This window comes from Monodon monoceros, unplaced genomic scaffold (assembly GCF_005190385.1).
Source record: "Monodon monoceros isolate NGI ecotype Baffin Bay Population unplaced genomic scaffold, NGI_Narwhal_1 Super_Scaffold_3, whole genome shotgun sequence".
Classification (NCBI taxonomy): Eukaryota; Metazoa; Chordata; class Mammalia; order Artiodactyla; family Monodontidae; genus Monodon; species Monodon monoceros.
In genome coordinates, this window is record NW_021703780.1 from 22,823,900 (window position 1) to 22,840,762 (window position 16,863).

Genomic DNA, 16,863 nt, shown 5'->3' on the forward strand with positions numbered 1-16,863 from the left:
TCTATTTAGAGAAATTCCTTTTGCCATTTTTTAAAGGTAGGTTTCCTAGTGACAAATTCTATGTCTTACTCATCCGAGGGTGTCTTGATTTTCTCCTTTACTCCAAAAGGATATTTTCACCAAGTATAGGATTCTGGCTTGACAGTTCCTTTCTTTCAGTTCTTTAAAAATACTATGTCAATTCCTTCTGGTCTCCATTATTACTCATAAGAAATCCACTGTCATTTGAATTTTCTCCTAAGATAAGATGTCATTTTTCTCTGCTTTCAAATCTTTTGACTTTGTGTTTGGGAAGTTTAATGTGACATGGTTTTGAATGGATTTCTTTGGGTTTATCCTGTTTTCATTTTGATCAGCTTCTTGAATCTGCAGGTTTACGTCTCTTGCCAAAACTGGGAAGTTCTCAGCCACTACCTTTTCAAGTACTTTTTCAGCCCGATCCTCTTTGGGACTTCAATGACATGAACATTACATCTTTTCTATAGTTGCACAGGCCCCTGAAGTTCTTTGTATTAGTTTCTTTTGGCTTCTATAACAAATCACCACAAACTTGTGTCTTAAACACAACAGAAATTTATTCTCTCACAATTTTAGAGGCCAGAAGTCTGAACTCAAGGTGTTGTCAGGGCTGTGTTCCCTCCAGAGACTCTGGGGTACAGACCCTGTTTCTTGTCTCTTCCATCTCCTGGAGCTGCTTGCTGGTCATGCCTCGGTGTTCCTTGGGCTCGAGGCTACATCACTCCAATCTCTGCCTCCATCTTTCCATCACCTTTTTCTCTGTGTCTAATCTCCCTTTGTCTCTCTCTTATAATGATATTTATTATAGCATTCTGACCCCCCCTGGATAATCCAGGATAATCTCCTTGTCTCAAGATCCTTAACTCAATCACTTATTTTGCCATATAAAATAATATTCACTGTTGTGCAACATAAGGTAATATTTATAGGTTCTGGTGATTAGGAAGTGAACATACCTTTGAGGGGTTATTTTTTCAGCCTACTACATTCTGTTCCCTTATATATATTTTTCTCCAGTCCATTTTCTCTCTGTTGTTCTGATGGAGTTATTTCTGTTGTTCTATCTTCTACTTCACAGATGCTTTTTCTCCATTCTGTTGTTGAGAACGTATTTTTCAGTTCTCAAATTTCCATTTGGTTTTTCTTTATATCTTCTATTTATTTGCTAGGACTTTCTATTTCCTGACTGAGGCTTTCTATATTTTCATTGTCTATATTTTCATTTTTTTTACATGTGTTCACAATTTCTCATTGAAGCTTTTTTTTTTTTAATCGTGGTTGCTTTGTCAGATTAATTCTAACATCTCTGTCAGCTTGGTGTTGGCATCTTTTAATTTTCTTTTTTCATTCAGTTTGAGATCTTCCTGGTTCTTGGTATTTGAGTGATTTTTTATTGAAATGTGGACATTTTGTATTGTTATGAGACTGGATCTTAATTAAACCTTAGGTTTCAGCTGGTTTTCTCTGAAACTACTGTGGCAGGGGAAGTAGGGGAGGGTGACACTGAGGCAATGCCAGAAAAGGGCCAGTAGAGAGTCAGGACTTTCACCATCACCCAGCAATAACAAGTCTGCGCTCACACAGTGTCTGTGGTGACCATGTGGAAGCCAGAACTCCTACCCCTACCCAACAGTAAGGAGGAGCTCAATGTAAATCAGGTGGGGAACCTGGACTTCTACTTCTATCAGGCAGTAATGAGGGGCTACCTTCCCCTACTTCCCCTACCACACTCTTTAATGTTTTCTTAGCCACAGAAATTCACGTGGCACTTAGCTTTGTTTTGCAAAATTGCGAGGATCACATTATAGTAAAATACTTTTTAAAAGAGCTAAGCTTCTACTGTACAAATATGTAATCATGACCACTACTATAACGGATTTTAATGAAAATTGAAAAACTGCTCAGATAAATTCAGGTAAGGTGTAAGAAACCATCTTTTAGCCTTAAGGATCCGTCAGCCGATGGACACCGGAGGGTGCTCCCTGCTGGTGAATCTATGTCTCCTTCGAGAAGCAAGTAGTCTGCACAGACCAGGCTCTGTACAGCATTTGTGTTCAGTTCTCTGCATCTCTGAAACGTCCGGAAGCACCGACACGGAAAAGGGAGTCGGATCCTGAGGGATCTATGTAAGGCAAGGGAGAACCCAAGCCAGTCCTGGAGAAAGGGGGCAACACCCCAAACTCCAACCCCAAGGTCTTTGCAGAAGTACAGAGCATCCTGCGTGGGGAGGAGCCAGATACCCACCTATACCTGACCAGAGTCGGGAAGCACCGACGGAAACAGGATATTTGGGCTACAGCTCACACCAGGAACTGGAAATAAGTCACAACGCTTGACCGCATCTCCGCTGGCTCCTCAGCCGCCTCTCTAGGAAACCTGGAGGACCCGTTATTTCAGTGGTTGATCTGGCAACCTGGCACGCCTTCGCGTGCTTGGCTTCCTCCTAATAGCTCAGGCAGGAAAATCGACGAGGGCTCGTAACCTCTGGGGTCCAGCAGCCACTCAGTCTGGGCTAATATCTTTCTACTCCACTGAGGACACCTGGCCACTCTCACCGGATTCTCGCAACCCTAGGTTCCCTTAGGACCCGGTCCTCTGACGTCCCAGCCTTCAGGGTCCCTCTCCTACAGTCTCTTAAGGTACCAACTGTCAGTTAACTTCCAGGGTCAGAAGCAATAACCAACATCCACCTAAGGAAAGCGCCAACAAGAGGGGCAGAGGTCGGCTTGCTCCCCACTGTTTTAAATCTTTGCATAATCGGGTCCCTCTGAGTAACCTAACCATTGATTTAGTCAGTCTGGGGTGGGGCCCAGGCAACTGCACTTCAAACAGCCCAGGTGATTCTAATGCAGGTATACACCAAGAAACAGTGGCTTCATCATATAGCTAAGGTAGCTGACTTGGAAATCTGGATGTGGGTCCAGAGAGACCTAAAAACATCACAGAGTAATTTATAGACTGTGCTCTTCTCCCTGTTCTCCTTTTTATGGAAAGTACTAAAATGAGTAAGGAGCGAAGGCAGTGAGACTATTTTCACTGCTTGAGACTCCTGTACCTAAGACACTTGGAACAACTGAGATGGAGGAATTTCTAATAAGTACTGTGAAGATGAAGCACTTATCTTGGTAATGCTGTCTCTGCATCTATCTTATTTTTCCTTCTCTTTGGTCACCATTGTTGGCCAGAGTTTTGGTGTCTCATTTTGCTTTCTGTCTGATTCCTTTTTATGTTCTCACATTTTGTCCATCCTTTTTCTCTTTCCATCCCATTTGTTTTTTGCAGATGTTTTTTGCAAATGTGTCTTAGGGCTCCAAGTCTAAGTGTCCATGAAACTACATATAATTCACGATGATCTTTGTTCATAGTTTTGTTTAAAAAAAACAATGTGATTAAAAACTAGAAAGATCACTATAAGTACTTAACCACTTGGGTTTCACTTTTCTCATGTATGAAGTGAGCGAAACTCCAGATTTTCTTTTTAAAGCTCAATATTCTCTGATTCTATAGTAAAAAGCTCCCATCACACACAAAAAATACTTTTGATGATTCTACACTGCTTATCAAACAAAGACTCAATGCATTAGGAAAGTGTTCAAGGCCTTCTCAATCTGGCCCCACTCCCGCACTTCTTTGCAGGAACTCCGTGACCCAAGCTGGAAAACCCCTGGCTCTTGAGCATATCTTAAAATGGGGGTCTTGCCTCACCCTATTCCCTGTGCCAAAAACACTTTCCTCTGTCCTCCACCTCCCTCTGCAAAGAATCTATGTTTCTCTCAATTACTAATTCAACATTTAACCAATGACACATGTATACTCATATATATTTTATATTTCAAAATTCTTCCACAGAAAATACTTATATTTTATAATAATTTTAACCTATTTTTATTTTAAAATTTCCTCAGAGATAATTTTTGTCTTACTAGAAAAAGATAAAACAATCTTCTACTATAAATTATAACTATGTTTTTTAAAAGAAAAGTATTGTCAGATATAGAAAATAGGAGTCATTTCCAAATACAACATATGGACAGAGACTTGATTCTCCTGTTATCCTGACCTTCAACTCAAAATTATAGTGAAAGAGAATCTTCAGGGCTCTATCTACAGCTCTAGGCAGGTTTTGGTTGCAAGATACTTAGCCATTTTTTTGATGCAGTGTCCACTGTCCTGACAGTGCTCAAAGGGGTGCTGGACTATCCTTCAAGAACCAGTAAGGCTATTTAATTAGATTTGAATCAATATTTCTTACACCTTGCTCAACCATAAAACCAAAATCTGCTCTCTCAGACTGAACTTTTCAAGGGGATAGGGAGGGATGGATACTGGTCCAGGGAACACCTGAAATGAGAGCAATACTAGAGACTTCATAGGCTGAATAAAAGGAGCCAGGGCAGAAAAGAGAGGAGAAGTGAGGGAAATTTAGAAATGTAAAAGGGAGACAACTAAGGACTTCTGGCCAGGAAGACTGGAATAATCACAGAAGAAGCCAAAGTCTACATGCCACTGTCTATAGGTTGAGACAAGTATTATTTCTCACATAATGAGGAATGTGCATCCTAGATAAAAGAATTAGCATAAGAGAATTAGTACAATTAGTATCAGAAAACAAGGAAAGTTAGTTTGGTGAACTGTCAGTCATTTTAATTGTGTTAACCATCATTGCATTCTAAGCAGTACATCTGTCTCTACAGCATATATAATGTATTTTGTTTCTTGGCATTTTACCAGTTGTTGAGAAAATTGAGAATGTTTGAGAAGCTGTAAACAAAACAAAACAAAAAAACAGGCACAGAACAAACCAAATATCCAACCTTCAACTGCAAGTGTAAAAACTCAGTCCATTAGAAATTCATCCTCTAAAATACTAATCTGTTCATATTTTAAACCTTTTAAGAGCTGATATAATTGAATTATCCAAACATACTGCTTCAGCATATTGGAGAAACATTTAAAATACTTATGAACTCAGATTGTAATAGTATATGTACTATATCACTATATGGAATACATATTTAACTTGAGAAGTTGAGTTTTTTTGAGAAGTTGATTTTATTTCAAACTTATATCTACTATATTTTCCTTAACTTCATCCTAAAATCCCTATGTATTTCTCTTGGATATAATTTAAACCTCAAGACAATAAAATATACTCTTGAGGACATTTAAGACTTTTTTTCTTCTAAGATTGTTGATAATACCTACAATTAGTCACAAGTAGTGACACAAATAGTTTGAAATGTTAGGTCTAAGAATATATAACAGAACAAAATACATGAAACTGAAAAATACCACCTATCACTTCTCCATTCTCCACAGAAGCATTATGTGTAATTCTAGTCATCCAAACCTTGTTTCCTAGCTCATGTGGAAATTGGTAGCTTTTAAACAGAAAGTGTTTGACTTGGACTAAACTGGGGAGAAGAATGAAACAATATATAACATTTTGAAGTAGTGATTTTTCATCTGTAGGAGTATGTTGAACTATGGAGCACCAACAAATGAGATATTGTCAACTTGTAAATAGAATAAGGAAGCTCTCTGTTATAATGCAGAAATCTCTAAAGATTATATTGTTTCATGAAAATAAGGTGTAGAAGAATATAAATAGTATGCCATCGTTCTGTGTAACAAGGGAATAAGATTATATATTCATATTTTCTTGTACTTATATAAAGAAACACTGAAAGATACATAAGAAACTAGTAAATGACTACCTATAAGGGAAAGATAGCGACCTTTTTTCAGTGTTGTTTCGATATTAGAACCAGGTCAAGAAAGAATTTTTTTAAAAAACTCCTTCTAAGTAAATTAAAATTTAAAGTTAAAAATAATCACTCACTACAAAAAAAATAAAATGCCTCAAATGAGAGATAAATGGGAGGAATCTTTCCTGGAACTCCACTGTAAATTAAATAGGCTGTACATTTATTGAAACATATAGATGGGAGGGTTTGTTGAGCTAAAAAGCAAAACCTCAGTGCCTTATAAGTGCTCTAAATTCTATATGGCAATACAGTGCTTCCAGTGGCTTAGTAGAAAGAGCATTGCACTAGGAATTAGGAGAGAGGGTTTTAGTTCCAGCTCCATTAACTAGCTGTATGATCTTACACAGTCACTTCCTAGAGCTTCTGTTTCCGTATCTGTCAAATAGGGGCACGCATAAGTGATCTCTGAGGTCCCTTAGAGCGTTTCTATTACTCTTAAGTTACCTGTGTGTGTATTTGGTATTCCAATCCAGATTGTTATCACCATAGATTTTTCATTTTTTTGGTCTCCTGGCCTTAGTATAAAGTTTTTTAACACTCAGTCAGTGTTAAGGGAAAGAAATCTTTTTATGTATGACCTTGATAATAATCAATAGGTAGTGCTGAGAGGCATGGAGGTTATAAAAAGCAATCAACATGCAAGACTGATCATACTTTTCTGTCTACTTTTGTATATGTTTGAAATTTTCCATAACAAAAGTTTAAATAAAGAAAAAACCCAAAATGCTCATAAGTCACAGGAAAAATACAATGAGGCCTATATTTTCACAATAAAGATCTGAAGTGAGATATCAGATTTTTAGCTAAGTGTCTTGGTCTTTGCAAAATTTAAAATCATGAGCAATATTTGTTATGACTAGCCATTGAGCTACTAATAATATATGGTTGCTTCAATACCTTGGTTCCTAAACTGAAGGCTGAATTACTAAACATCTACAGGGAGAAGCCTTCTGTATATTTATGGGAGGATTCATCTGCCCCCTTTTGTAGGTTAAAAGCAAATTATCCTATCTTATGTGAATGGAAACTAATCTAATAGTTTACATTACGGATTTTACTGCAATTGTTTTTAAATTAATTTTTAAATACTCAGTGAACTACCTTTGACATTTTGTATTCAGGCTGCATATAATTTTTAAGACTTTTTTTTTAAAGTTTTTAAAAACTAGGATGAAGGAGTTTTCCTGAAGTACATGTAGAAGACTTTTGGGACAGATGTGTGTGAGACTATGTTGATGAAGTCAACACAATATTCAGTATTGCAAAGTATGGATGTCACTGACCAAAGAGATTCCGACAGATATATTTAAGATATTATGCGTCTCTCAGCATAAAAATAAGAACGTTTTCACTGGTCTTCCTTGGAGCTTCCTATACTAGAGGATTAATCTCTTTTTGTTCTCTCAGAGACAAAGTAAGAACCAGAACCCTTGCTACCATGCCTAGTGGTCTGACATCATGAAATTTTGCCCTACCTGTTCCAAGGAGCTAGCTGGATTCAGCCACAGGGTGGACTTTCCGATGCTGGACAAGGTTGCAGTGGTAACTGAAGTTCTTGCCACATTCCTCACATTCATAAGGTCTTTCTCCAGTGTGAATTCTCTGATGCTTAATGAGGACAGAACGTCGACTAAAGCTCTTACTGCACTGACTGCACTGGTAGGGTTTCTCCCCCGTGTGGATCCTGAGGTGATGGAAAAGCCCAGCGTTCTGGCTGAAGGCTTTACCACAAACGCTGCACTGGTAGCGCTTCTCCCCAGTGTGGAGTCTCTGGTGCTGGAAAAGGCCTGACCGCTGGCTGAAGGCCCGCCCACATTCATCACACTCATAGGGCTTCTCGCCCGTGTGCGTTCTCTGGTGCTCGATGAGGATGGAATTCTGGGTGAAGCTTTTCCCACATTCACCACAGATATAGGGTCTCTCCACTGAAGAGCTTACCCGTTGCCTTTCCCATCTGCCTTCATGGTCACAGGTCTCTCCACACTCAGGCACTGGAATAATATCACCATTCAATTTTTCAGGTACTTCCACACGAGATTTCGTTTCTTTAGACAGATCCCTCTCTGTGGCTAACTCCACATTCCAAGTCCCAGCCTCATCATCTGAAATAATAAACGGATGGCATGAATGTTATGTTTCCAAAGAAGAAAGAAAAAAACTGGTCAGGAGAGTGGGTGGAAAGGGACAAGCAACACATTTTCTGTTTACTTTCCCACTCTCAACAATTATACCGGGACTTCAGGAGAAGATGCCGTGTATCGTAACCGCTTGCTTACTGTCTGCTTCTCCCACCAGACTGTAAACTTCCTGAGGACAGGAACCACGTCTACTTTCCTCATCACTGCTTCCCCCGTACCCAGCTCAGTGCCTGGCACACAGCAGACACTAAGTAAATGTGCTCAATCAATGACCATTCAGGGAGTGAGTTAGGCTTCCTGAGGAAATTCTAATCCTCACCGATCTCCTGAACCGGGCACATGCCTCGCAAGTTCCACTGAGGCTGCTCTTCCAAGGTTTGGAGCTGGCCACCAGATGACTCCTGGGCTGCTCCTAGAGTTGCTTTCTCCTTCACAAGCTCTTCCTGTTCATGATCATGGGCTGGGACCTGGTAAAAATCAAGGACAGTTAGGAACCAAATATCAGAGAAGACATTGCAAGGCCTTCTCAGGACCAGTGGATAGGAAAAGAAGGCTCAAGAAACTGGCAAAGAAAACAAGGCAGAGAGATTAAGAGCCTATTACAGATCAAGTTAGGCATAAAGAAATCCATCTTTTCCTCCTCCTCCTCTTACTGCACTGAAACCCCATGCTTGATCATACAAGTACAAACCCCTGTTCTCCCATCTTCCCACCTGCTCTCCTGGTTCATCCAGCTCTCTCTCCAAATCCTCCAGCACAGTTACCGCCTCCTCTCCACTCACTGGGCGGTGCTCTCTCACCCAGGCCTGGAGCTCCTCGGGCAGGATGGTCAGGAACTGCTCCAGCACCAGCAGCTCCAGGATCTGCTCCTTGGTGTGCATCTCTGGTCTCAGCCACTGATGGCAGAGTTCCCGGAGTCTTCGAAGAGCCTCTCGGGGCCCAGGTGTCTCCTGGTAGCAGAATTGCCTGAAGCGTCTACGAAAGATCTCTCTGGTGTGAGGGTTATCTCTTGACAGGCCAGATTCTTGCCCATAGGCATGGTCTCCCTCTTCCTCTTTTACTTTCACTGCTATAAGTCCTTCCTGCATCTCTGGAGTCTGAAGAGCCAAGGCTGTGGTCATTTGAGGTTTAACTATTCAGAAAATGAATCTATTCTTGATAATTCCCCCTTGATCTTTTCTTCTGGAAATCCCAAAATCTAAAAAATAATTTGCAGGAAAAAAAGTATTAAAATGTAGAAAATCTTGTCTGCTGGTAGGCACTGGGAGTATTTATACTAAAATCAGTAACTTCATCTAATGAAGAACATAAATGCATGATTAATAAGGACTATTCAAATACTGATGAATATAGGAAGGCAAACAAAACCAAAACAACACCACACACCCTCCCCGAGTTTTATTGAAGGAAGGGACCATTCTGATCATCCTGAATGAATCAGCTCAAATAAATCAGCTTGATGTACTGGGTTTCCATTTGAATGGCAAGATACTGGACTCATAGTTTTTAGTTGAATGGGGGTAAAGAAACACTTTGGGCCCAAGTGGTCACAGAAGACACTAAGAATCAAGGAGAGAAAGGAAAGAAAAAGGAGGTGGAAGGGAAAGTAAAGAAGATAAAAAGACACAATGAGGAGCAAAAACAATGTGCTTGGGGAAGAGAAGCAGAGTCCTTCACATCAAGTGAGGTGTGGAGGAAAGAGATGTATGCTTGGAGTGGGGAAGATCTGGGATTGAGACTGATCTTCCAGGTACTCCCTGCACAGTCTTGGGCTTCATCTTTTGAGCCTTAGTCTACTCAATCTGTAAAATAGGGATCCTAAAGCCGACCTTGTCTACCTTTCTAGGTTGATATAGAAATAAAATAAGATCACAGATAAAAAGCACAAAGAAGCTGGCAGTCTGGTAAACTCGAAAGTATTATAAATTACCACTATTGTTATTTTTATTATAAATTTTATTGACAGATTAAATGAATATCCTAGTGATCTAAACACTAAGGTGAAAGAATCAGGAAATAGTCATCTGGAGTGGTCTTGGTCCATAGATATTAAAATGAAGGAAATATTAGTTCTAATATTTTTAAAACACAGAACTTTAGCTCTTTCTTGCTCTTCAATTTCTTGGAAATTGTTTCTCTTTGAAGTTCCTTGAGGATGGAGAGTGGGCAATCGTATGTAAAATAAAATAAGCGCTAATAAAGAGACAAACGTCTATGACCACTTAAATCTTAATCAGGATAGTAATTAATGAAGGCAATTTTCTGAAAGAAAAATAATTATGTGACCTAATGATTTCCAAGCACCATTTTTTTCTAGTACATACTTTATTTATTTTTAAACATCTTTATTGGAGTATAATTGCTTTACAATGTTGTATTAGTTTCTGCTGTATAACAAAGTGAATCAGCTATATGCATATGTATATCCCCATATCCCCTCCCTCTTGCGTCTCCCTCCCACCCTCCCTATCCCACCCCTCTAGGTGGTCATAAAGCACCAAGCTGATCTCCCTGTGCTATGCGGCTGCTTCCCACTAGCTATCTATTTTACTTTTGGTAGTGTATATATGTCAATGCTACTCTCTCACTTCGTCCCAGCTTACCCCCGTGTCCTCAAGTCCATTCTCTACGTCTGCGTCTGTTATTCCTGTTCTGACCCTAGGTTCATCAGAACGATTTTTTTTTAGATTCCATATATATGTGTTAGCATATGATTTTCTCTTTCTGACTTACTTCACTCTGTATGACAGACTCTAGGTCCATCCACCCTACTACAAATAATTCAACTTTGTTTCTTTTTATGGCTGAGTAATATTCCATTGTATATATGTGCCACATCTTCTTTATCAATTCATCTGTCGATGGACACTTAGGTTGCTTCCACATCCTGGCTATTGTAAATAGCACTGCCGTGAACATTGTGGTACATGACTCTTTTTGAATTATGGTTTTCTCAGGGTATATGCCCAGTAGTGGGATTGCTGAGTCATATGGTAGTTCTATTTTTAGTTTTTTAAGGAACCTCACTGTTCTCCATAGTGGCTGTATCAATTTACATTGCCACCAACAGTGCAAGAGGGTTCCCTTTTCTCCACACCCTCTCCAGCATTTCTTTGTAGATTTTTTGATGATGGCCATTCTGACTGGTGTGAGGTGATACCTCATTGTAGTTTTTTTGTTGTTGTTTTTTTTTTTCTTGCGGTACACGGGCCTCTCACCGTTGTGGCCTCTCCCGTTGCGGAGCACAGGCTCCAGACGCGCAGGCTCAGTGGCCATGGCTCACGGGCCCAGCCTCTCCGCAGCATGTGGGATCTTCCCGGACCGGGGCACGAACCCGTGTCCCCTGCTTCGGCAGGCGGACTCCCAACCACTGCGCCACCAGGGAAGCCCCCTCACTGTAGTTTTGATTTGCATTTCTCTAATGATTAGTGATATTGAGCATCCTTTCATGTGTTTGTTGGCAATCTGTATGTCTTCTTTGGAGAAATGTCTGTTTAGGTCTTCTGCCCATTTTTGGATTGGGTCGTTTATTTTTTTGATATTGAGCTGCATGAGCTGCCAAGCACCATTTTTGGGCAGAGGCTTTCAAACTTATTTGACCAGGACCCTCAGTAATAAACATTGTATATTGTGACCAGAACACACATACATGTGCTTATGAATACGTTTGTGCATGTGTGAGATACACATATACAAATAATTTTTTTACAAAATACTATGTACCCTTACATTATGTGATATATACTCTTATTTTTTAAATCCTATTTCATAAAATGAAAAAACAAAAAACCCTGGTCATAGCCCACTACATAGATTTCACGACCCACAAAGGGATCATGACCTATAGTTTTAAAATGTTTTTGTTTTAATTTTAAGTAAAATTATTGTAATTCACTGTAAAAATAACCCTACACTATTCTTAAGTATTGGCATACATCGCAAAATTTAAAAAACCAAGGGTAGATTATTTAAATTATAAGTGAACACTGATCATACTACAACTAGAAGAACAGTTAAATTCATATTGACATTATTGGTTATAATTATCAAAGACAAAAAAAAACACATTGGTGTGGGACAGCATCCTTCTGGATAACCTGTGAACATTATCCTCTCACAAATTTCTAACATCTTTGGCTTGCTTGACTTCTATAGACCACCCTAGGAAGAATGGAGAGGGTTTTTACTCAAAAGATAGGATCCCTGAGTTCATGTTTTCCCCCAACTCACCACCACTCTGACCACCACATTATCTTTTTCTGTCAGAACTTTTCATATTCCACTCATTCATTGAGCAAATATTTACTCAGAGCCTACCACATTCCAGGTACTGTTCTAGGCTACAAACAAAAAAATTTTCTCATCTCAAAGAATTTACATTTTTATAGCAATATAATAATAGCTGACATTTATAGTGCTTTTAATTTACCAGACACTGTTTTGGACGCTTTACATATATTAACTCAATTAATCCTCAAAGCAACTATGAGTAAGGTACTATTATTACCCCCATATTGCAGATGAGAAAACTGAGGCACAAAGAGTTTAAGTCATTCATGCAGTGCTTCACAGGTAGTAAGTGGTGAGGCTGCAATTCAAACCCAGCAAAGCTAACTCTAGAATTTATAGTCTCAATCACTACACCACTCTCTCTCCTCTACGTGGGGGTAAGAAGGGGACAGGATGAGGAAAGGGGGCCATAGGAAACAGACAATAATTATATGTCAAGTAGTGATAAATGCTATATAGAAAAATAAAGGTAAAGGAGATAGGCAGTAAGGGAGAAGAAAGGTCTCTATTTTATGTGGGGTAGTCAAGGAAAGCCTTGTTGACAAACCATTATTTGAGCAGAGACCTGAAGGAAGTGAGAAGCAAGTCACATGACTACCTGGAGAAAGACTGTTCCATGCAAAGGGAACACTGAGTTCTTGGAGGTAGAAGCATGCCTGCATTTTTCAAGGGACAGTAAGTTGACCAATGTGGCTAGAATAGAGGAAGCAAACAAGACAGGAACAGATGAAGTCAAGTTAGGAACAGACCATGAAAAGCCGTCGTAAGGGCTCTGCCTCATACTCTAAGAGATGAGGAGGAGGTTTTGAGCAGAGGGTGATAAAATTTTATTCAATTTTAATATAAAAACATAACTGGCTGCTGTGACAATAGACCACTGGGAAAAGCAGATGCAGAAAGAGAAGCTACGGTAATAATCTAGGGGAGAGATGATGGTAGCATGAACCATGGTCTGCTGAGCTTGTTCTAGGGTGAGAAATTTGGGGGCTACAAATATCAAATAGGTAAATTAAGAATATGTGCTCTCACATTACTCGGTTAACCGAGCATGGGTTCAAAGAATTAAACAACCGCTTGTTTTCTCAACCTTCCAGGCCCCTGAAAGATGTCTTCTTCCTATCTGCTGCCTAACCACCTTGGTTTCAAGTCAAAGTTTTTCTATTCACAGACAATGCAGCTGAAGCTTTGAGCTCTGCCAATAGAAAATCATTTCTGGTATATGGTGTTTCAAATCTTTACTCAGTTTCACTAAGATCAATTTTCCTCCATTCTCTGTATGTCCTAGGTTCCCTTTTGCTTTCCCTCCCCTGAATTTGCTTTTATCTGGTGGCCTGAATACCCAGGTCCTCACACCAGCTCATCTTAGTTCTTTGAAGCCACTGTCTCTGAAAGGCTTCCCAAGTTTTTTTTTTAATAACCCTGCCCTCCTGGTCACAAGCATACAGCTACTAATCTCCCATCCAGGATCACCACCCCATTGTATATGCCAGCTATATAATTAGCATAATAATCTCCCCTACCTTAAAAAATACACCTGCATTTTAAAGCTGGTTTCTTCTAGAGCCTTGGCAAGCTCAACACCCTTAAATCTACATCATTCCTGTGGAGCAATGCTCTTTACCAAGGATATGCATGTAGTGAAGACAAAGCAGCACGCAATGCAAAGGTGCCTTCATCGTAATACATCCCCCTACCCTCACTTCTGATGTCACCATCTGTGGCTCCTCACTACCTATCCCAAACTCTCAAGCCTGGCTAAAGACCATTTACACTTCTAGCCTCCACTGTCTGGCCCCACTCTTGTTTTCCTATATTCCACGTGCAGAAACTGCCAGCTCTGCTTAGGCGTTTCTTTAACCAGGCTTTTCTCGTCCCTGTTCCATGTCACTGGTCTTGCCTTCTGCATTATTCAAACCCTACCCGATCTCTGCAGTTTGATTAAAATCTCACATCCTCCCTGACGTCTTCCTCATCCATCCCAGTCTACTCTTATTAAAACAAACCAAAAAAAACCCAAAGTACAGAATTTAGAATTCCTTCACCAAGTTCTACTCCTGAGAAACAGACACTGTTAAAAATTGGAATGTATCCTTTCTATGTATCTGCAGTCACACACACACACACACACACACACACGACGTAGCTCATATTTTTCCTATTAACTAAGCTAAGTAGAAGATAGTATGAGGCAGCAGAGAACATAGATAGGCAGATCTGGTTGTGAATTCTGACTTACTAACAGTGTGATCTTGGGCAAGTTACCTGATTGATTTTTCTGAGCCTCAATCTCCTCATGTACGCAATGAGGACAACTACCTTGCAAAGTCTTTGAGAGAATTAAATGAGATAATGCTTATAAGGTGGTTTTGCACAAAGGGCACAGCACATATGAAACATGCTAATTAACCACCTTTTAATGAGATAATGTACAATTTAATGTACAATTTTTGGTACAAGGGTGGCTTGATCAACAGCTGCTACCTACCTTTAGGGCCAAGACTCATCTTTTCTATTGCTCAAAGCACCACACCAGTGAGTGGGTGGGGAAACACATGTACACACACAAAAGAAATGGCTGTTTCATCAGGTTTGCAGACACACTCTGACAGACTTATATGTCTTCAGGTATATACCTCTCTCTAATCTTAAATCCTAACTAGAAGTTCAGGATTACTAAGGTAGAAAAGGGGTAGGACCAGATTCAAATAAGGGAACTCACTTCCTGGGTTGTGACTGTAAAGCTAATACAGAGAAAAAAAGAGAGTCAGCATAGCAAAGGGTTTAAGAAAATAGACTCTGAAGCCAGACTCCCTGGATTTGAATCCTGACTACACCCCTTACCAGCTGTATCAACTGGGGTGAGTTACTTAATCTCATTTTCTTCCTGGACCTTAAATAAAGGGGGGAGGAGGGAGAAATTCCATACTACCAGTGCCTACCTCATAGAGTTATGAAAAGCAAATAAGTTAATATTTGGAAAGTGCTTTGAACAGTGGTGGCTGACACATAAGTGCTATTTAAATATTCGTGTTTTTTTAAAATCAACAGGTGGCAAGAGCCTGTACACTCTTGAGTGAATCAGACTAAGAGTGCCTGTGGCATGTTATAAAACTATCCTTGCTCGTTGTTTAAAATAACTCCCCAGTCGAGAATGGTAGACGGGAAAATAGAAACCATCCTGGATATCCGAATCTACCCTTACCCTTAGATGCGGGGAAGGAGAGTTCAAAGGGGCACGGGGGCTAGCACGGAGTGGTTGAAGGGCTCAGGAACAGACGAAGGGGATGGGGGTGGGGGCAAGGACGCTGACTCGGTTAACGGGGCCCTTCTAGTTTCAGGGGCAGCCTCCTCTGCCCCTCAACTGTCCGGCCAAGCTCTGGCCAAGAAGACCCGCTGCCTCCTCCCCACGCCCAGTCCAGAGTCGCAGCGCACAGCCCGGACCTCCCCAAGGCCCTGCAGCCACCGGACTCCGAAGCTCACCGGGTAGCCGTGGCACCACCTCTGAATCCTTGACAACCGCAGCCCGGATAATGATAGACTACAAAGGCCGGAAGTGCGTCACACCGCCTCTCTCCGGGGGAACAGCGGTTCAGGCCGCGTTCCTTCTAGTAAGCCCGGAGGTTTTCACACCTCTGTGGTCGCCACGCTGAATCCCCTTCCAGGCGTAGTGAGGCGCTAAGTGTCATAGTCTCTTCCAAGGGGGTTAATATACAGTAATAACAGCTAATACAACGTTTTACGCATACTAACTCATCTACACATGCTAACTCACTCTACATTAACAGTCCTGTGAGTTCGGTATAATTATCCCCATTTAGCAGATGAGGAACCTAGGGCACGTTCCTTCTACATTTATCAGTTGCAAAGAAAGTTTCCTGCAAAGAAAGTTTTTGTGCACTTTACTTTCTCGCACGAGATATTCCAGGCTCATTTTACACTTTTTCTGCCTTAGACCTGGAATCCACCATTGCTCCATGAAGCCATGGTTCCTTTTAATGGAGAATAATATACAGAGACCAGGATCTAGACTTTGAAAAATAGATAAGCTCATTGCTACTGGGATAGGTCATTGCTTCTAGGCCCTATCAGTGGACCTTAGAGCTGGAATAAAATATACATATGATAGGGATTTTATAAGATATTTCCAATTCAAATACAACTTCACAGATTTTTTTTTTCATTTTCACCATTGCACATTTGATTTTCCTTTCTTCCACAGTGAACACCCTGGCTCCCAGCAGCATCAATATATTCACTCAATTTGCTCTTACAATCTTTTTTTTTTAATTTTCAAAATTAAAATATCAACATCACTAGCAACAACACACCTACTATGTACAGTTCAAAATTTCTTTGCTTGCTTTATTTGTTCTTGAATTGTATCCCATTAAGGGAGTATAGTTCAGAGTACATATACATACCTTATTTGAATTCTTTTCTCTGTGTAGTTATGTTATAAACTTGATATACAGTTAGTCATTTGCTTCTGTTTTAATTTCAAGATTTGCTTTCCTTTCATCTTTTTCATTTCCTTTCTGAATATGCAAAACAGTTCAAAATCAAAATTATATAAAAAGATATATTCAGAGTTTTGCTTCCATCCCTAATTCCTTTATCTTATATATACTCTTGTTCCATTTTCATTAGTT

The 16,863-nt window shown here is 40.0% G+C and overlaps 1 protein-coding gene across 1 annotated transcript; it reads right to left on the bottom strand.

Moving 5' to 3' along the window:
* Nucleotides 1-7,267: 7,267 nt before the first annotated feature.
* Nucleotides 7,268-15,734, bottom strand: LOC114907281 (zinc finger and SCAN domain-containing protein 23). Its single transcript, XM_029242773.1, has 4 exons — nucleotides 15,695-15,734; nucleotides 8,638-9,122; nucleotides 8,244-8,391; nucleotides 7,268-7,888 (listed from the first exon to the last, which is right to left on the bottom strand). Exons 2-4 carry the CDS (start codon nucleotides 9,043-9,045, stop codon nucleotides 7,275-7,277), a joined length of 1,170 nt encoding a protein of 389 aa, XP_029098606.1. The 5' UTR covers nucleotides 9,046-9,122; nucleotides 15,695-15,734; the 3' UTR covers nucleotides 7,268-7,274.
* Between the last annotated feature and the right edge of the window lie 1,129 nt (nucleotides 15,735-16,863).

What these genes read in the sequence shown, in the direction of transcription:
- LOC114907281 (XM_029242773.1), bottom strand. Translation starts at nt 9,045, where the DNA reads ATGACCACAGCCTTGGCTCTTCAGACTCCAGAGATGCAGGAAGGACTT. An exon ending in TGGATGAACCAGGAGAGCAG is followed by an intron (nt 8,392 to 8,637) that starts GTGGGAAGATGG and finishes GATTTTTACCAG; the next exon opens with GTCCCAGCCCATGATCATGA. An exon ending in GTGCCCGGTTCAGGAGATCG is followed by an intron (nt 7,889 to 8,243) that starts GTGAGGATTAGA and finishes TTATTATTTCAG; the next exon opens with ATGATGAGGCTGGGACTTGG.